The sequence below is a fragment of the Prionailurus bengalensis genome, chromosome B1 (assembly GCF_016509475.1).
Source record: "Prionailurus bengalensis isolate Pbe53 chromosome B1, Fcat_Pben_1.1_paternal_pri, whole genome shotgun sequence".
NCBI classification, from domain to species: Eukaryota; Metazoa; Chordata; class Mammalia; order Carnivora; family Felidae; genus Prionailurus; species Prionailurus bengalensis.
Window position 1 is genome coordinate 102,028,504 of NC_057344.1, and position 22,178 is coordinate 102,050,681.

The window sequence follows — 22,178 nt, forward strand, 5'->3', positions numbered from 1 at the left end:
AAGCCCAGTGCGCAGGGACACTCCTCCCTCTTTGGGTTCTGATCTAGTCCCTTCACATCCTTCCCAAATCATTGCTCTGTTAGTATGAGAGTTTCCCAAAAAAACACAGTTATGATTTTCACACTTTAGAAAAGTAAGCTACATTACACAGAATGTGTTCAGATTTAGATTTTTGGTGTGCTTTGACTTAGACTCTAGAGTGAATTAGAAATAATGCTCTGCCCCCAAGTGCTAACTAAACATCATTCCCCTTAGCAAAGTAAAGCAGATCCACTGATAATAACCCAGGCCACACATCCCTTGAGTGGGAGTGAAGAGGTGAGAAACCAAGAGGTAGATGAATGAGAAGTGATCTCCTTCTAATAGGAAGGCATAGGCCTGAGCACTGCTCACAAGCAGCTAATGCTCCAAGTCAACTGGTGCGCTGTGTCCACCCACCTGTGTGACCAATGGCCAAACACCCAGCCACAGCTCTGCCCTTCCAAGTCAGGAGCCTGTAGGCACTATCTCACCTGTCTCCATCCCTTCACATTCATACCCCCTTGACAGCAGTATCCAACATCAGCCTCCACTCCCTCACTCCTCTTTCATTCTTCTCAAGAGATGTTTATATAAATAACATATGGGTATATTAGTTTTAAATTTTTCTCAATAAATAGGTAAAGAAATAAAGATTCTCCTTCATCTCTTCTCTCCCAATTCCGTTCCCATCTCCAAAGTTACAAGCACTTGTGAGCAGTTTGGTGTGTATCCTTTTCAGACATTAGTCTACATATTTAGTCCAAAAGTATCTAATCCTTTTGAGTGTATGCATTTTCATAAATGGGACATTTTCAGTATTACTCCAATAATTTCCTTTTGTCTCCTGATAAAATGGAGACCCTTCCACTCTAGTGCACATCCATCATTTACAACATGCCAGGCAATGTGTGTGAGATTACGTTTCTCAATTTGGACTACTGTAATAATTTCTTAACTCCTCCCTACTCCCAGGCTTACACCCTCCCATCCATCCCACACACCTGAGTGATTTTATTAAAGCCCAAATCTGATATTCTTACTCTCCTGATTAAAATATTTCATTGACTCCCCACTGCCCTGAGGATAAAGATCAAATTGTTCAGCATGGTTTATAAGGCCCGTCGGAATCCAGGCCCTTCCTATGTGGCTGGCCTTGCTACTTACCATAACCCTACATTCCAGCCATGCCAAACTATTTGCAGTTTCCAAAACATACCAAACCTGGCAGTACTTCCTTGGCCTTCATGACTTTATTTGCCTTCCAAGAAAACTCAGTTGAGTTGCAGAATGTGTATGTAAATAACTAAATGACTTCTGCTGCTGAATGGGCACAATAGCCACATTGCTGTTAAAAGATGGTTGGAAGGTCCACCAAAATGCTCTAACTCTGATTTAGAATAAAAAGCTAAAGCACCACTTTTTGGTGGTAACACCTACTTGCCTCCAAGGATCCAGTTCAGCAGTCCTGAACTCCTACTCAAAGAAGCCTTTTCTGACTTTGTTAGAATCGCCTATCCTCCTTGGTATGACCTCACTCTATCACAACACAAGCACACAACACAAGCAAAGAAGGCATACCTCTGGACATCTCTACTTGTCCTGCCAGACAATACATGTTTTATGGGGTATGGGCCTAACTTATTTGACTTTGTAATCCCCAGTACCTAATGCTATATACTATATACAACAATATAGTAGACACCTAATGGTTAAAAATAACAAGTCAATAAGTACATTATTTTTACTGAGGTAAAACTTGTCAGGTCCCAATAATATTTAAGATGAATTACAAAGATATTGGCAATATACCAAAACAAACAAAAAATGTTAAAAATGGCTTTTAAATGAGGCAAACGTAAATTCAAGTGCTGAAAACTGGCAAAGCCAGGATTCAGATCATTATACATAAGAAGCAGATGACATATTTGGCTTTCTAGAAGCTAACAGCAGTAACAAGTCCCTCAGAGATAGTAAGGTTAAAACAAACTGGATACTAAGGAGAAGCATAAGTACTGACAGAGTTACCAAAGATAAGTTTTTCCCAAGGGACCTCAGAGTAGACACTATGAAATGAGATAAACAGCAGGCTTAAACATTTCTTAGAATTAACTGAGACAAGTTTCATACAGAGATTATGCTCAAAAATCACACATAGTAAGCTATAGGCTTACACCAACACATTCAAATTGGTTCTCTCACCGTCAGGCTAATTAGAAGATATTCTTTAGTGCATCTAGTGATACTGTCCTTAATATATTTTGGGCCATGGACAACTGATAAAATGATATGAGAATCTGATAAAATGCTATGTATACCCTCAGAAAAACATCCTGGCATGATATTTTGCATTTACTTTTAAAGGATCATGGAAACCTAGGGCTTGTCCATGGAACGAACCCTCAGGTTAAACTCTCCAACCTGGAGTAAACATATACTATATATCCTGAGTCAGGCTTCCATAAACATTATTCCCCACAGCAGAACTTTTAAAAGGTTCATCTCTCTGGCCTACCTAGAGAGCAGAACCAGGTGCTTTAACTGTCAGCCATGGTGGGTATCAGGTTCCTTCTAGAAAAATAGAGGTGCTTAACAAACATCCACCCACTTCTGGAGTTGATACCCTTGGGTAAGGCCAAGATTCTCCAGAACTCTACAACACAACAGCTCTACAGTTCTAAATCATTAAACAAGGACGAAAATAAATTTAAGTCTGGAAAATATGCAACGTAGGTATAACCAAACAGATATCTCAATGATTTTTTTTCTTCTAATCTCATTAAAATAAACAATATCTGACTCTTGAGTAATGTAACTTCCTGAAGTGACTTCCAAGAAAAATTACTTGTAAAACGAATATGTAAACAACTAAATGAATTCTCCTGTTGTATGGGGAGATTAGCCACACTGCTGTTACAAGGTGGGTGGAGGTCTCATCAAAATTATAACTTTGATTTAGGGTAAGAATCGAAAGCATCACTTTGGTGGTAATTAACAAGGTCAACTATTAAGAATACTTTTAAATTATGAGAATAAATCCATATCACTAATTTTCTTTATCTTTAATTTTTTACTTTCCTGTTCATTAAAAGGGATGGAGTCTATGGGCCCTGGCCTAGGCCCAAACATTAAAAACTCTAGACTTTGTCACACATACACACACACACACACAAAACTTCTTTTGTGAAATGTTGGTATGAAAACTGGCAGTGGAGGAGGACCCTAGGCTCCCCTCATTCCATGAATACAACTAGATTATTAAATCATCCTAAATACCCCAGATATTGGCCTGAAGCCTGGCAGAACAAACTGCACAACTAAAGGTAGAGAAAAGGCCACATCAAAGAAGGTAGGAAGTGCAGAGACATGGTTTGGGAGTGGCCAAAGGGGTGGGGAGGGAGTCACAGTCCCTGAGAAGAAGGGTGAGAGACTAACACACAGAGGAACCCATGGGAAAAACAAATCACCATAGCAATTGGCTTGGAAAGCAAATTTCCTGAGTTCTTGCAACTAGTGGGGCTTAAAGCCTGCAGTTTTAAAGGTCAGTGTGCCTGGCTCTGAGAGAGGACAGAGGGCATTGTGCTGCTCTTGGAGAAAAGGCAGAGCAAATAGCCTATGGAAATATAGTATTAAAAGAGCGATCTGAAGAGCACCCGGGGCACACATGAGGAGGTTAGTTGCTCATCTCAAAGCATGTTCCAGAGAAGCAGTATTCACGGAAACACCTTTCTGGGAACAAAGGAACTGGCAGGCACCATTTCCCTTCCAGGCCCCTCAGCATAAGCACAGGGCCACCTGCAGGTAGTCTGGGATGCTCACTACCTAACTTGTTTACACCAAGCCCCGCCCACTCACCCCAGTGGAATCCCCCCTCCCAGTCACACTTGCCTCACTCCCAGCATAGCAGACCCTTCCCCTAGAAGAAGGTCCAAACTCCTGCCACACCCTATCTCCTGATGGGGGAGTTTTGCAGGGCCTCGGTTCCAGCAGCAGTGGTGACAAGTCTCATTTCACAAACGGACCAGGCACACCTAGTTAAAATGCACCACCTTCAAGCGAGAGGCCAACACTGCCCACAACAGGCAAAGAGAGCCTCTGCAAACAACTGGCCTGAGGATGAAGCAGCTAGGACAAAACAGCAGAGCACATACAGCACCTACTGGACACTCCCAGAAGAACCAGTCCCTGGGGAGCAAGGGACACTACACAGAAGGGCACTACAGGACCTTTTATCATGAAGTTCATTACCCTCAAGAATAGGAGATGCAGCTGACTTTCCCAACACACAGAAACATGCCAAAAGACTTAGACAAAATGAGAAGACAGAGAAATTTATCCCAAATGAAAGAGCAAGACAAGGCCACAGCTGGAGATCTAAGTGAAACAGATATAAGTCACATGCCGGATAGAGAATTTAAATTAATCATCATAAGGACACTCACTGGACTTAGCAAAATAGTGGAAGACAAGAGTGAGACCTTTAACACAGAGATAAGGAATAACACAGCACAGATAAAGGGCACAAAAATGAAATGAGACATATACCTGATGGAATGAACAGCAGGCTGTAAGAAGCTGAGAAACAAATTAATAATCTACATGACAGACTAATGGAACGTAATCAAGCTGAACAAGAGAGAAAAGACAATTATGCAAAATGAGAATAGACCTAGAGAACTCAGTGACTCCATCAAATGTAGTAACATTCACATTATAGGAGTCCCAGAAGAAGAGAGAGGAAAAGGGGAGAGATAGTTTATCTGAAGAAATAATAGCTGAAAAATTCCCTAATCTGGAAAAGAAAACAGGTGACTAGATCCAGGAGGCACAGAGAACTCTCATCAAAATCAACAAAAGCAGACACACACTAAGACATATCGTAATTAAATAGACAACATATGATAAAGAAAAAATTTTTAAAGCAGCAAGACAAAAGAAGACAGTAACTTACAAAAGAAAACCACTAAGGCTTACAGGTGGTTTTTCAACAGAAACTTGGCAAGCTGAAGGGAGCAGCATGATATATTCAACATCCTGAATGGGAAAAATCTGCAGCCAAGAATACTCTATGCAGCAAAGCTATCATTCAGAATAGAAGGAGAGATAAAGAGTTTCCCAGACAAAAAAAATATTTAAGGAGTTCATGACCACTAAACAAATCCTGTAATAAATATTAAGGGAAATCCTTGAGTGGAAAGGAAAGACCAAAAGTGACAGTATAAGGTAGGAAACTCAAAAGCTATAAAAATGTATGCTTCTGTAAAAAAAAAAAATGAGTCAAAAAAATGATATAAACAACTAAAAGGATATAAACAAAATAAAAGGATTTAAACAGCATATTACCTAAAACATGGAGAGAAGAAGAGTAAAGAACAGGTTTAAACTTAAACAACCATCAACTTAATGTAGACTGCTATATGTGAAGATGTTATACACAGACCTGATGGTAACCATATATCAAAAACCACTAAAATGTAAAGAATAAAGGGAAAGAAATCAATATATATGTATGTGTCTCCAAATACATATATCACTAAAGAAAATCAGTAAACCATGAGAGAAAAACAAGAAAGGATCAGAAAAAATCTTCAGAAACAACCACAAAACAAATAATATGACAATAAATACATACCAATAATTACTTTGAACATAAATGGACCAAATGCTCCAATCAAAAAACATAAGGTGAGGGGCGCTTGGGTGACTCAGTCAGTTGGGCAGTCAACTTCAGCCCAGGTCATGAACTTGCAGTTTGTGAGCTCTGTGCCAACAGCTTAGAGCCTGAAGCCTTCTTGCAATCCTGCATCTCCCTTTCTCTCTGTGCCCCACCCCCCCCACTCATGCTCTGTCTCTGTCTCTCAAAATTGAACAAATGTCAAAAAAAATCTTTTTAAAGACATAAGGTAACAGAATGGATTAAAAAAAAAAAACAAGACTTCCCTATCAAAATAACACCAGCATTCTTCACAGAGCTAGAACAAATAATCCTAAAATTGGTACGGAACCAGAAAAACCCTGGATAGCCAAAGTGATCTTGAAAAAGAAAACCAAAGCAGGAGGCATCACAATCCCAGACTTCAAGCTATACTACAAAGCTGTAATCATCAAGAGAATATGGTACTGGTACAAGAACAGACATTCAGATCAATGGAACAGAAGAGAGAATCCAGAAATGGACCCACAAACATATGTCCAACTAATCTTTGACAATGCAGGAAAGAATATCCAATGGAATAAAGACAGTCTCTTCAGCAAATGGTGTTCAGAAAATTGGACAGTGACATGCAGAAAAATGAACCTGGACCACTTTCTTACACCATACACAAAAATAAAGTCAAAATGGATGAAAGACATAAATGTAAGACAGGAAGCCATCAAAATACTAGAGGAGAAAGCAGGCAAAAACCTCTCTAACCTTGACTGCAGCAACTTCTTAACATGTCTCTGGAGCCAAGGGAAACAAAAGCAAAAATGAACTCCTGGGACCTCATCAAAATAAAAAGCTTCTGCATGGCAAAGGAAACAATCAGCAAAACTAAAAGGCAATGACAGAATGGGAGAAGATATTTGGAAACGACATATCAGATAAAGGGTTAATACCCAAAATCTATAAAGAACTTATCAAACTCAACACCCAAAAAACAAATAATCCAGTGAAGAAATGGGAAAAAGACATGAATAGACACTTCTCCAAAGAAGACATCCAGATGGCCAACCGATACATGAAAAATGCTCCACATCACTCATCATCAGGGAAATACAAATCAAAACCACAATGAGATACCATCTCGCACCTGTCAGAATGGCTAACATTAACAACTCAGGCAACAACAGATGTTGGCGAGGATGCAGAGAAAAAGGATCTCTTTTGCATTGCTGCTGGGAATGCAAGCTGGTGCAGCCACTCTGGAAAACAGTATGGAGGTTCCTCAAAAAATTAAAAATAGAATTATCCTACAACCCAGCAATTGCACTACTAGGCACTTATCCAAGGGATACAGGCATGTTGTTTCAAAGGGACACATGCACCCCGTTGTTTCGAAGGGACACATGCACCCCCATGTTTATAGCAGCACTATCAACAATAGCCCAAGTATGGAAAGAGCCCAAATGTCCATTGACAGATGAATGGAATAAGATGTGGTGTGTGTGTGTGTGTGTGTGTGTGTGTGTATACACACACACACACACACACACACACACACACACACACACACAATGGAGTATTACTCGGCAATCAAAAAGAATGAAATCTTGCCATTTGCAACTACGTGGATGGAACTGGAGGGTATTATGCTAAGTGAAATTAGTCAGAGAAAGACAAAAATCATATGACTTCACTCATATAAGGACTTTAAGAGAAAAAACAGATGAACATAAAGGAAGGGAAACAAAAATAATACAAAAACAGGGAGGGGGACAAAACAGAAGAGACTCATAAATATGGAGAACTAAGGGTTACTGGAGGGGTGGGGGGGGGGGATGGGCTAAATGGGCAGTAAGGAATCTACTCCTGAAATCAATGTTGCACTATATGCTAACTAATTTGGATGTAAATTTAAAAAATTAAAATTAAAATTAAAAAAAAAAAGACTCATCCATACACTGCCTACAAAAGACTTTTTAGATCTAAAGTCACCTGCAATTAGAAAGGAAAGGGGTGGACAAACATCTATCATGCAAATGGAGGTCAAAGAAAGCTGGAGTGGCAATATTTATATCAGACCAAATAGACTTAAAACAAAGACTACAACAACAGACAAAGAAGGACACTATATAATAATGAGAATAATCCAACAAGGTGTAACAATTGTAAATATTTATGCACCCAATATAGAGGCACCCAAATACCTCAAAGTTAAAAACAAACAGACAGGATCTAATCAATAATCAGATAATTGTATAATACAATAATAGTAGAGGACTTTAACATCTCACTTACATCAATACACAAGTCAACTAAACAGAAAATCAACAAGAAAACAATGGCTTTGAATGGCACCGTGAACCAGAAGGATTTAACAGATATATTCAGAACATTCCATTCCAAAACAGAATACACATTATTTTCAAGTGCACATGGAACATTCTCTAGAATGGATCACATATTAGCCCACAAAACAAGCCTCAACAAATTCAAGAAGATTGAAATCATTCCATGCATATTTTCTAACCACAACACTATGAAACTAGAAGTCAGCCACAAGAAAAAATCTGGAAAGACCACATATACATGAAGATTAAATAATATGCTATTAAACAATGAATGGGTCAACCAGGAAATTAAAAGGAAATTAAAAAGTACATGGAATGGGGCGCCTGGGTGGCGCAGTCGGTTGAGCGTCCAACTTCAGCCAGGTCGCGATCTCGTGGTCCATGAGTTCGAGCCCCGCGTCGGGCTCTGGGCTGATGGCTCAGAGCCTGGAGCCTGTTTCTGATTCTGTGTCTCCCTCTCTCTCTGCCCCTCCCCCGTTCATGCTCTGTCTCTCTCTGTCCCCAAAATAAATAAACGTTGAAAAAAAAATTAAAAAAAAAAAAAGTACATGGAAACAAATGAAAATGAAAACACAATGGTCCAAAACTTCTGGGATGCAGCAAAAGTGATTCTAAGAGGGAAGTTTATAGCAATACAGGCATACAGGCCTACTCTAAAAGCAAGAAAAATCTCAAATAACCTAACCTTGCACCTAAAGGAGCTAGAAAAAGAACAACAAAACCTAAAACCAGAAGGAAACAATAAAGATTAGAGCAGAAATAAAAAATATGGAAACTAAAACAAAAAAAAAAACAACCCAAAACCAGTAGAACAGATCAATGAACCAGGAGCTGGTTTTGGGGCGGGGGGGGGGGGGGGGATCAGTAAAATTGATAAACCTGTAGCCAGACAGCAAGAAAAAAAAAGAGGAAGGACTTAAATAAATAAAATCACAAATGAGAGAAGAAAAATAACAACCAACCCCACAGAAAAACAAATAATCATAAAAGAATATTATGAAAAACCACATGCCAACAAACTGTACAAATGAGAAGAGATGGATAAAGTCCTAGAAACATATAAACTACCAAAATTCAAACAGAAAGAAATAGAAAATTTGAACACATTGATAACCAGCAAAGAAATAGAGTCAGTAATCAAAAAACTTCCAACAAACAAAAGTCCAGGACCAGATGGCTTTACAGGTGAATTCTACCAAACATTTAAAGAAGAATTAATACCTATTTGCCTTAAACTATTCCAAAAAATAGAAAAGGAAAACTTCCATGTTAATTCTATGAGGCCAGCATTACCCTAATACCAAAACTAGATAAAGACATTGGTAAAAAAGAGAACTACAAGCCAGTATCTTGGAACACAGATGTAAAAATTCTCAACAAAATAATAGCAAACAGAATCCAACAATACATTAAAAAAAAAAAATTCACTATGATCAAGTGGGATTTATTCCTGGGTTGCAAGGGTGATTCAATATTGCAAATCAATCAATGTGATACATCACATCAATAAAAGAAGGGATAAGAACCATATAATCATTTCAATGGATTCAGAAAAAGCATTTGACAAAGTATGACATTGAATCATGAGGAAAGCCCTCAACAAAGTAGGTTTAGTGGGAACATACCTCAACATAATAAAAACCCATATATGAAAAACCCACACCTAAATCATCCTTAATGGGAAAAAACTGAGAGCTTTTCCCCTAAGATCAGGAACCAGACAAGGATGTCCACCCTCACCAGTTTTATTCAACATAATATAGGAAATCCTTGCCACAGCAGTGAGACAACAAAAAGAAATAAAAGACATCCAAATCCGTAAGGAAGAAGTCAAAGTTCCACTATTTGTAGATGACATAATACTATAAATAAAAAACCGGAAAGACCACCAAAAAACTGCTAGAACTGATGAACAAATTCAGTAAGTCACAGGATACAAAAATCAATGTACATCTGTTGCATTTCTTTTTTGTGTGTGTGTTTATTTATCTTGAGAGAGAGAAAGAGAGAGGGTGTGAGCATGGGAGGGACAGAGAGAGAGAGGGAGAGAATCCAAAGCAGGCTCCATGATGTCAGCACACAACCTGACTGAAACACCAAGGTGCCCCTAGAAATAGTGATTTAAAAAAATAATTTAAGGGTGCCTGGGTGGCTCAGTCAGTTAAGCATCTGACTCTTGATTTTGGCTTAGGTCGTGATCTCATGGTTCCTGAGCTCGAGCCCCAAATCCAGCTCTATGCTGACAGAGCAGAGGCTGCTTGTGATTCTCTCTCCTTTCTCTCTCTCTCTCTGACCCTGCCCAGCTCACTAGCTCTCTCTCAAAATAAATAAACATTGAAAAAAATTTTTGAGGGGAACCTGGTGGTTTAGTTAGTTAAATGTCCAACTTCGGCTCAGGTTATAATCTTGCAGTTTGTGAGTTCAAGCCCTGCATGGGACCCTGTGCTGACAGCTCAGAGCCTAGAGCCTGCTTCAGATTCTGTATATCTGTCTCTCTCTGCCTCTCTCTCTCAAAAATAAACATTAAAAAAATTAAAATAAAAAAATTTTTAATAAATCATATTTGTTTAAATTTCTGCTACATGTCTATCTGGAATTCTGACCATGTTTGAATCTGTATTCTAAACACTAAGAAGTCTACAAGGCATAATTCACCACTTGTCACAAAGAGATGTTTTGAAAAGCTAATAGCAAAGACTGTATTATCTATAAATGAGGCATATAATGACACTTGTGCTTCATAAGTTTATAATCAAGATTAAACATATTATTTGTAAGAACTGACACAGAGCATATCTTCAAGAATTTCATTCATTCACTTACTCATTCAAAAAATATTCAGTAAATATCAAGGTCCTGGGAATACTGAGATGAAAACCAACCATCTGGCCCTTCCTGTCCCGCAAGGTACAGTGACTTTGCCTATCACTATGGCAATCTCCCTAGGCATCTGGCCAAAGTTGGACAGATCCTATAAATACTTCATGGCTTTAGTAACCTCCCTACAAAATAATCTGTGCTCCATTTCTCCAACCCTACAGTAGCTGAAAGAGTTGTGCAATTCATTATTTTTTAATCCAACACCTGCTATAAATGTCCTCTTTTTATATGGTATCTCTATTGAACCAGTTAGCAAGATTGTCTTCCCAATTTTACTTGCATTATATTCCCATTACTAAATTATTGAGTTTAGAGTAATGTAAAAATATAAATATGTAAGAAGAACTTCTAAAACTTAGAAACATAAAATAGACTATTTCTTTTTTCACATAATGTTTTGGATAAATGCCTTGCCCTCAAAGAAAATAAGGAAATAAGGTTAATTAATCTTACATTTAAAGATTAAGATGAAATTTGCCTCCGAGAAAGGCTCTCCAAACCTCCAAATAAGAAAACTAACAAAAGAGGACCAACCATGCAAAATGCAAGATTATGCCTACACCAAATCAAGATTTCCAAGATTAAAGGGTCCTTCTTCTCTTGAATCCCTATCCAATTCAAGTGTCATCGAGCCCGTAAGTAAATGACACCTCTCCCCAACATATACACACTATCTTCAAACAAGTCAAAGCTAGAAATAGCTATGAGGAGAAAGATCAAATTACACAGGAGAAAGAAAAAAAAAATCTAGGCAAGAAAATTAATATAATTAATAGAAGAGGCAGAGACAGAGACCAAGACCACAGGTGTTAGATTAAAAGATACATGTTATTAAAGCAGTAAATAAATTTTGTTTCTAATTCAAGACAAAGACTGTTCATCAAGTGATACAATTCAGAAAGTAATTTTTTAAATGGAGGTATTATTTGATTCTGTTACTCTTTTCCATTTTCTATTTATGTAATGACCACTGAATAACCTATGAATTGTTTTCTATTTGCAAAATGATTCAGCTTAGAAAGGAGTAGAATAAGACTGGTCATTCAGCAATTTCTCCCACCCATCCTTACAGACATCACATCACAAAGACTATGACTCACTTTGTCATACAATTTCTATCCTTTTAAGAGTTTTAAGATTGTAATGAATTCTGGCTCATAAATCTGATTATTAGGATTAAACTATTTGTGCCATTTCTTCACCCAAAAAAGTATACTAACAATGGTACCAGATAGTTTTTAATCCTAATTTATAAAATGATTCACTGGTTTTAAATTTAAGAGATAGAGGTTTAAGGATTAAAGTGTCTGATTGAAGTATGAATTCTCAGATCTTAGAGGATTAGAACTAGTTCTGGAATTGGCTAGAAATACTGATGTGTTATTCAAGAGCTGACAAGAAAAAATTCCACAATAAAAAATAATGCTAGAGGCACCTGGTGACTCAGTTGGTTAAGCGTCTGACTTCAGCTCAGGTCATAATCTTACAGTTTGTGGGTTCAAGCCCCACATCAGGCTCTGTGCTGACAGCTCAGAGCCTGGATCCTCCTTTGGATTCTGTGTCCCTCTCTCTCTTGGCCCTCCCTCAGTCACACTCTGTCTCTCTCAAAATAAACATTTAAAAAAAAATTTTAAGTACTGTTAACAAACAATTATGTTTTACCTTTATTGCCCCCTTTAAATAACATGAAAGGTGTCTACAGAAAGAACTACAGTGATGCTACATTCAATCTATCCACTTTACATGCCCCATTCTTAAGTATTTATGCTTATTTATTTAAAGTTCTAGCTCATTCCACAAATGTTAGATTGAATCTCTTCATAGGCCTCAGCCTGGTCATTCATTCAGCAAATGGAGCCAAGAGAAATTGGGATGAGTCCATTCAGTCTTGGACCCTCAGAGAAGAAAAGAAAGTAAGAGATTGTTAGGTAATGTTTGTTTGTTTAAATCCTTACCAACTAGGAATTTCCAATAACATTAGGGGACATGAAATTAAAACACATCAAGCTATTAGAAGCATGAAGGAAAGATGGTATAGGACAGTGGGAAAGAAATGCGGCCTGAAGCATGATTAGGACTAGGATAAGGTAAGAGGATTGAGAAGACTTTCCAGCTCAAGCAAACAGCCTGAGGAAAGGTGAAGAGAAGGAAGATGTGAGAAAGTCAGAAAGGAAGTGAAAAGAGTTGGCTAATTTTTCGGGTACGTGTAGAACTTAACAAACATTCTTTGAGTGGCCACTGTGCATGAGGTCAGATACATAAAATCTGTCCCAGTCCTTAACCGCAAGGAGTTCACAGTCCCGCTCCAGGAGAGAAAGAATTCAACAATGTATTACAACAGAAATCATTAGACTTTGTAGTAGCATATGTACCAAGTATTATGGGGAAAAAAGAGATAAAAACGACTTCTCCCTGGGAAGTTAGGGAACATTTCACAAAAAAAGAAAACTGCTGAGATTAGCTGTTAAGAGATTTTTTTTTTAAGAGAAAGGTGGAAACAGAGTGTGTGAGAGGAATTGATAAGAGCGTCTTCCAAAACAAGGATCACATGAGGAAAGGCCAATCACTGTAGCAGTGATGGTCTATAATTTCAACATTTATTTATTTTTGGGACAGAGAGAGACAGAGCATGAACGAGGGAGGGGCAGAGAGAGAGGGAGACACAGAATCGGAAACAGGCTCCAGGCTCTGAGCCATCAGCCCAGAGCCTGACACGGGGCTCAAACCCACGGACCGCGAGATCGTGACCTGGCTGAAGTCGGACGCTTAACCGACTGCGCCACCCAGGCGCCCCGATGGTCTATAATTAAGCAAGAGCACTGGCAGCATCAGGGGAGTAGGGATGGTAAATAGTGGGCAATAAAATTGAGCAGGTAGATCACATTTGAAAAGGGTGGTCAGGTAGGGTCTGGTTGTAGGTAAGTGAAGGCAGGGGAAATCAAAAGACACGGCAAAGAAAAATCACTCAGGTGGGGAAGACTCTGAGGTGTCTAGCTTTGAAGACAAGAACAATTTCACTACAGGAGTGCCTGGGTGGCTCAGTCAGCTAAGCATCCGACTCCTGACCTGGGCTCAGGTCATGATCTCATTGTTTGTGAGTTCGAGCCCTGGATCCAGCTCTGCCCTTAAAGTGCTAAGCCTTTGAGACAGCTTGAGAGTCTCTCTCTCCCCCTTTCTCTCTACCCCTCCCCTGCCTCAAAATAAATAAACTTTAAAAAAATAATTTCACTCCAAATAGAAATTGGGTAGAAAGAGATAATAGGTTGAGAAAACACATTAAGTTCTTTTTTACCCATTTTGAATTGAGACAGTGGCAGTTTATCTGTCCTTCAAGCAGAAGAAAACGCAGTATCAACACAGAGATGGGAAATCAGAGACTGAGACGAAGACCATAAATGATCTGCTGAAGGAATATGAGTACACAGAAAGAAAGGTAGAAGCCTAAAACAGAGCCTTAGGGAATATGAAAGCAAAAGACCAAAAGAAAGAGAAATCAGAAGAAAGGATAGTTGGAGGGTGAGAAAACTAGGTTGATGTGGTATAACAGAAACCAAAGAATTCTCAAGAAGACAGGAGCAGAACATAGTATCGTGTCAAAAGTAGGGTGACAAATTGGATAAGGCCACATGATTGAAGTGGAAGACTGGGGCCCAGCATGATTTACGTAGAATTCTGGGGTGGACAGGATCCAGAGTTAAAAAGAGAAAAGGAGGTGAAGTAGAAAAAGAACACACAGGACTCCCGGATATTGGCCACAAAAGAATGAACACACAATGCACAGCATACCTAAGGAACTTCATACCACATAGTACATGATAAAAACCCAAAATGCTTTTTAAAGAAAGCAGAATTCCTAACAAGTTTACTATTTATCCTGATAAATGATTCCACTCTCTATATGGAATACTCTAAGAAATGCTAACACCCAATCTCTAAGATTCCCAGATATTTTTCAAATATAACTTTGTTACATATAATCATCTTCATTAAAAGATTGGCCAAGTGTCTAAATGCAAGCATTACTACACCAAGAGAACAGCAAACCTCAACTAAGCTTTCTACAGCAATACGGGCCATGAGTAGTTATTACACAGGCCAGTCCACACAAAATGGTTTCATCAGCAGCTGACATTTAGTGAGCACACCCTGAGGGAAAAGTCCTAAGCTGTTCATGATGCTTATTTATATGGAGAATTCATGGATCCTACCTTAAGATGTCAGCATCTTCACCAAGCACCTAAATCATGAACAGAGAACAATGCACTCACAGAATCTAGCCAGATCATGACTACTCTGTACAAATTTTCTTAAGACAAAAAAAAAAAAAAAAAAAAAAAAAAAAAAAAAAAAACCTTTTCTTGGCTAATTTTATTGTTTAATTATAAATTACAGTTACAAATTAATGTATATCTTAATTAAAATTAAATAAATTATGCTGGGGTGCCTGGGTGGCTCAGTCAGTTAAGCATCGAACTTCAGTTCAGGTCATGATCTCACAGCTTGTGGGTTCGAGTCCCACATCTGGCTCTGTGCTGCCAGCTCAGAGCCTGGAGCCCGCTTCGGATTCTGTCTCTCTCTCTCTCAAAATAAACATTAAAAAAAGTTTTTTAATTAAAAACATTATAAATTAAATAGGAAAATTCCTTTCAATCGTTCAATTATACATGCAAGAACTTCCTCAATTTTTAATCTCCAGAATACCTTAAAAACCTGGAAACCTTTCACTTCAGAATTCTGTAAGATAATTCAATTTAGAGTATAAGTTAATATGGGGAAAGTAAGTAACCCTTTGAAAATACAAACACACACACACACACACACTCTACAGATTTCTGTAAATGAACAGGCAAGCATTAAGGATACACTGGTCAATTTAAAAGTCACCTTGTGCAGGAAGAGTGACAGAGGACAGCTGGCTTGAGACATAAATTAAACACTGAATATTGGCTGTCTGTTGACTCCAGGTCCTCCAAATTTCTTCAAACTAAAAATATCCTACAGGAATTTAGAATGGAACTAGTCTGGCTTCTAAGAAACATAGTCTATGGCTCAAGGGGTGAGGTTCCCTGGGAGTTACCACTTTTAGTCCTCTCCTAAATTCCTGGGGCTATGAATAACCTAGATTAGAGGAAGGATTTGATAGCAAAGGAGAATACAATAGCTAATATAACAATGAATACAACAAGGAAACATTGAGCCACAACTGCATTTCCTAAAGATACAATATTCTAAATTATTTTGCAAACAATCAAGCATTGGATATTTATTGAGCACTGACAGCATACAAGTACAAGGCCAGATCTCCGGTTTCAGAGTGCAGCAAATGAGAAACTCAAAAGCAAAACACAACACAATACATTTGCTTGGATAGAATACCGTAATGAGGTTAAGGTTTTTGCCCCAATGTGTGGATTTGCCTTGCTCCAGTTCACGTCTTAGACTCTCACCCCAGGCAGCCTTCTAACAGATGTGTGCCACAGGACAAAGGGGCCCAAGTAGGGTTTTTGGAAAATCAACACTGGAATTTGGAAAAACAAGAAAAGGCTATGGCACATGTGTAGTCATTATCCTGTTGTACAGACATCTTGTGGCTTAAAAATAACAGTTCTAATGATGTGAGACCTAAAAAATCACCTTTTTTAATATCACAGATGGGGATTTCTGAGAATCAATGCGTAGATGAATAAAGTCAATTTTATAATTATAATGTATAAAAGAATGGTCCGTGTTTTATTACATCTGTAATATTTTCAGATTAACTTAAAAATCATACCCATCCATTTAAAATGCTATCAAAAATCTAAATGAGAATACTTAGAACTCCGTTGTCATACCATTGTCAAAGCCTAATTACATAATGGACATTTTATAAACACAAGGAGTGCCCTCAGGGCGTGTCACAGGGGATATTGCCTCTTCTAGGCTGAAGTCACTTGGCATCTAACCCTTCTTAAAAGGCTAAGGTGTGGTAATATCTATGACTCATGAATTGTCCTTTCATTGCTGGACCAATGACATGATTTCCATGATTAAATGAGCTATTAGATTCTTACTTCATTTGTTTACTGCACATAAATAGCATTACAGTAAACATTGTGTTTATTGAGGCAAATTAGTGGGATCCACTTGCCAGATATTACCCAAAAAAAGATGGTGGAGAGAATCTAGAATCACTGAATCAATGGTTCCATTTACATGAAGTAGAGAAGAAAGGTGGCTTTATCCAATGCCCTGGGAACATAACTAGAGGTAACCTGTGAACCAGTAAGACCTCCTCCGAGGGGCTGGCTTCCCCAGTGCTCTGAAATGGAGAAAGCCCACAAAGTGGGGCCCCTGGAGGGCGTTCTCTCTGACTGAACGGAAGAGTGCAATGAGGCTGGAGGAGGGCAGGAATAGAAGGCAAGGGACCTGGTGGGCAAGAAGCTCATTCAGGATGATCACAGGGGAAATCGGCATATGAAGGCAGGTGATCAGTTACTGTTCTGACCCTCAATACTGTCTTCAATAAAACAAGATCAGTGAACTAAAAGGTCTGACACCTCCCTCTGAATTTCACAAGTCCATGTTTTTATGAGTCGAGTCGCATGGAATATGTGCCGTGGCAAAGGGCACGGGTGTCACGCGGGCCAGGATGCCATCCCTGCTCCACACAGGAGTGGGCAGGTCCCTCTGCGTCTCCAAGTCTCCGTATCCTCTAGAACCTGGAAGCAGACAAGTATGGCAAACAGGCAGTCAGCTCCCAAGAGAAGCCCAAGGGTAGAAACAGCACTGCTAACCGCCTCCAGTTTTTCCTAAATAAGAGCATCTGGACCAAATTTAATGCTAAAATGTACATAGGCAGCATACATTTCTCTTGCTACACTCCACCACACGGCGTACGTGCTACTCAGGCTAAAGTGTTCTTTCTTCAGAAGTTTTCACATAGTTCACTACTTAAAAGTAAATACTTAATGTTACACAATCCCACGGACATTTGGAAGGGGCCAATTAAAACATCCAGGACACAAGGAAGCTGGGTGAGGAGCACACATGCTGGAGAAACAGACTCTTGTCACTATATTGTGCTTCTATCAAAATCTCATGTCAAACAAAAGCTACTCCATGACTAGAAGGAAAGTGCACGAAAATTGGCCCTTTCAAGTGAAAATAAAGCAGAATACCCAGGTATGAAGCAAAAGGGGCCTTCCACAATACTGAGAAGTTGGAAAATTGATATTCAGTCTTCTCCCTCCCCTTTCCATTTCTGCCTCTGCCCTCCCCACCTCACACCTCCTTGCCCTGTCTCCCCCTTCAGCACCTAAGACACATCCCCCATACCTAACCAGCACCCCCCACATTTACACCATCCCTCCAAATACCCAAAGGATATTTGCATTTTAAAAGACATCAGGGCAGAAAATGGTCATGCCAAAGGAATAAATCTCGGAGAGCTTTTCAGGTCAACTGGACAGTTTGAGGAATGAGACTAGGGGGTTTTTAACTTTTCAAATAGGTCTAGATATCTGAGCCATAATTCAGTGGGAAATTGTCACAACCATCAACTCTGCTCTTTTTTCCCCATGTTTTCTGGTCAGACTCATTTGCTTGGGGTAATGGAGGAAATGTGGTTGGGAAGATACTGTTATATCATGTCCACAATCATTTTTCCTTGTATCTTTCCCATTGGTCTTATCTTGGTTCGGTCAACTATCAGCACAGCTTTGACATGTCAGAAAAATAGACTGTACTTAAACTTATGTCCACGTTGAGCTACACAGAAGTGGTTTAAATTCATCACATCTTTAGGTTTGTATTGTTAGTCTATTGCCTGCTAAAAGGTGAAAAAAAATCAGTACCCTCCACTAATCTGGAGTATTCTAATCTTCACTTTTAAGATGTAGTCTTTAGCTAGTTATCAAGTTGGAAGGATTCTCAACCTTAGCACTATTAACGTCTGGGATTTGGGGCACCTGGGTGGCTCAGTCAGTTAAGCGTCCAACTCGATTTCGGCTCAGGTCATCATCTCATAGTTTGTGAGATCGAGCCTAGTGAAGAGCCTGCTTAGGCTTCTCTCTCTTAAAAAAAAAAAAAAAAAAAAAGAAAGAAAGAAAGAAAGAAAGAAAAGAAAAGAAAAGAAAAGAAAAAGAAGAAAGAAAAGAAAAATTGTGGCTAGGATAAAGTAGGATGCACTGTAGGATGGTTAACAGCATCCCTGGCTTGGATCTCCTAGATACCAGTAGCACCCTTCCAAATGAGCCAAAAATGTCTCCAGGCATTGCCAGACGTTGGGGGGTGGGGGGGATGGGGCAAAATCACCCACCTATGAGAACCAGTGAGGTAAAATAAGATAGCAAAAAAACTCAGAGTTGGAAAGAAACAGTTAACAACTATTATTACAAGGGTGGTAGTGTGGTATGCAATTCAGAATTATCCTCAGTCACTAGCCCCCATACAGTTATATTCTAAAGGAAATAGGGTATCAAAAGCTTCAAAGGAAAAAAAAAAATCCAGCAACTAATAAAGGGTCTTAAAAAAAAAGAGAGAGAGAGAGAGAGTACTAGGGGAAGGTCCAACATGAACCTAATATGGAGGAGAGCTCTTTTATCTTGTAGTCCTAGAACATGCTCCTTTTTTATTATTATAGACAGTTTATGCTGCTAGAAAAGAACAAAACTCATTGGGATATATATGCACCTGGCCCTAATCAGCTGTGTTCACCTAGCAGACTACTGCAAAACAAACTTCAAACACAAAGCTTAAAATTTAATTTGGAAAACCTATTCAAATTACTAAAATAGAGAAATAGCACTAACCCATACATATTGGATTACGAGCATCTTTTCAGTTTTACTGAATAGAAGTGGTTGATAACATTTAAAAATTATGGCAGGCCTGGAAAAAAAATGAAAGACCTGCATCTTTTGCTTGTTGCTGCTTTGGAATCAATAAAAACCCAAGCAATATAAAAGCACATTTCTCATTTGTCAACTCAGATCTCAGTGCAAAGCTTTCGCCTCTTCCAATCACTTCACAGGTGGGAAGGACATTCCATCAGCATCTTAGGATAAAGAGGTGACTCCTGGGGCGTGGAACTCGGAACTCCTGCAGGTCTTTCCTCAGGCAAATAGAAGATCAGATTCTTCACCAGAAACCAATAAAGGTGGAACTCACAGCTTTTAAAACAGACTTTTTACCTACACTTACAGGAGAACAGTTACAATACGCTCTGATCCTCCTTCTCTCACTTCAAATTCCAACGGTGTCAGCCAGTTTTATGCCCTTTTCCCTCTCTTTTCTCTAGACCAGTGGGTCTCAAAGTGTGGTCCCAGGTCAGCATCACCTGAGAACGTGTTACAAATGCAAATTATCAGGCATAAGGAATTCTAGGCCTAAGGAAGCAGAAACTCTGGGAGACAACGTTCAGCAGTGTGTTATAACCCCCCCCCCCAGGTGATTCTAATGCACTCCTGGAGTTTGAGAACCAATGATTTAGGCTAGTGTTATTTCTATAACCACAGATTATTCTTCACAGAACACAAAAGTGTACGATGGTAAAATGAGTTCTCTTCGCACTTTGTATGAATTCTCATTTGATCCTCAAACCTGATGCAAGGTAGACATTACCCCCATTTTTAGCTATCAGAAAACAAGCTCAAGGTCCCAAAGCTAATAACGGCAGGCGAAAGATAAAAGTTTTTGCAGTTCTTGTCACTACTGAAACAAAAGTGTGTCGCACTTTAACAAAAGGTCCACATCTTCTGCGGCTTCAGCTTTCGGCAATTTGGAAAAAAATAGAAATGGATGTGTAAGAGCAGTGTGCCAGATGGCCTGGATCCTACCAAATCAGGGTTTAAGGGCACACTCTGGAAAGGTATTTTTCCAGTAAAGAGCACTTAATTCAGCCTTGCCCCCCCCCCTCCTCCCCCGCCTTTGTCCGCGGGACTTCGCGCATCCAACACAGAAGGGGTTGGAACTTCAGGATGGGGACCCAGACTGTTTCTCCGCAAGCCGCTCGCCTCTCCGCCGTTGGGCATCCCCTAAGTTACAGGTTGTCTGCGCGAAGGGAGCCCGCCTCCCAGGCCTTGGAGGCTCAGGGCCCAGGGGACTGGTTTACCAGGGGAAACTGGCACACTCCAAAGCCTGGGGAAGGATCTAACCCGACACCGCAGCTGGGGAGGAAGGGGCGAGTGGTGAACCCGAAACCACCGAGGGCCGCTAGGAAAGAAACCACAAGTCCCACTAAGGTCGGGGTGAAGAGAAGGAAGAAGCGCGGAGGAGGGAATGGAGCGGGAGGGGAGAGAACCACAAGAGTGGAGATGGGATCGGGGAAGAAGAGCCGGCCAGCACTCACTGTGAGGGTCGCTCTTCTCCCGGACCCCATCCACTCGGCCGTCGGGGTGGATGCGCAGGAAGAAGCCCCCGTTTTTGCAGTACAGACGCTTGGGGTCCTTGAAGTGGCCGGGCGGGAAGGCGCCGCTGCCGCCGTCCTCCGGCAGGGCGGGCAGCGTGGTGATGCTCCCGGCTGCCATGGCCCCCCCGGGGCCCTGCCGGGGTGCCCGCGCCCCAGGAGCCGCGCGGGGAGCCGCCGTCCCCCGGCCCCGGCCCCCGACCCGGTCCGGGGCACGGCCCCGGCCCCGGCCCCCCAGCCTCCCGCCCGGCGGCGCGCGACCGCGCCCGCGGGCCCCCAGCGTCGCGCCTCTCGGCCGCTCCCCTCCGCGTCTGCCCTGGAGCGCGGTGCGCCGCGCGGCGCTCGGGAGCCGGGGCTTAGGGCTGGGTGTCTCCGCGGCCGCCGCTCTCCGGAGGGCCCCTTCTCCAAGCTACAGCGCCCGGGTTCCGGCTGCAACCGCGGGCACCGCGTCCGCCGCTCTGGCCCCGGCCCGGCCGCGGCGTCACATCTTGTACATCTCCACCCCCGAACACCCACCAACCCCGCACGCCCCCGGCCCTCCTCCCTTCCTGCGCGCCGCCCCCTACTCGCTCGGGACTTTACGAGGCCGGCCTCTGGATCGGGAGCTTTGGCCGCAGCACGCAAGCGCCCGACATCAGTCCCAGGGGGGCCGCGGGGAGCGGGGGAGGTAAGGAGGGCGCGCCGGGAGGCGACCGCCCGGGGCCTCCGCAACTCTAGGGGCTCGACCCCGGCTAGTTCCCCAGAAGTCGCCCCAGGCCCACCCTGCCGAGCACATTTAGTCTTTCCTCACACTGTGTGGAGCTTTTGCTGTGCAACCAGCCGTGACTCAACTTTTAAACGTTTAAATGCAACTTTCTCCCCCATTCTTTTTCCTTGCCAGCGTTCCAGAGAAGAAGCT

General features: G+C 40.9%; 1 protein-coding gene across 1 annotated transcript in view; it reads right to left on the reverse strand.

Annotated features, from left to right (window-relative positions):
- The window catches only part of FGF2 (fibroblast growth factor 2), a 66,492-nt gene extending 44,437 nt beyond the window's left edge, over window positions 1–22,055 (reverse strand). Inside the window, 4 exon segments of the mRNA XM_043556073.1 lie at window positions 21,224–21,601; window positions 21,604–21,667; window positions 21,670–21,856; window positions 21,931–22,055. Coding sequence (XP_043412008.1) covers window positions 21,224–21,601; window positions 21,604–21,667; window positions 21,670–21,856; window positions 21,931–22,055 — 754 coding nt within the window.
- Window positions 22,056–22,178: the final 123 nt, after the last annotated feature.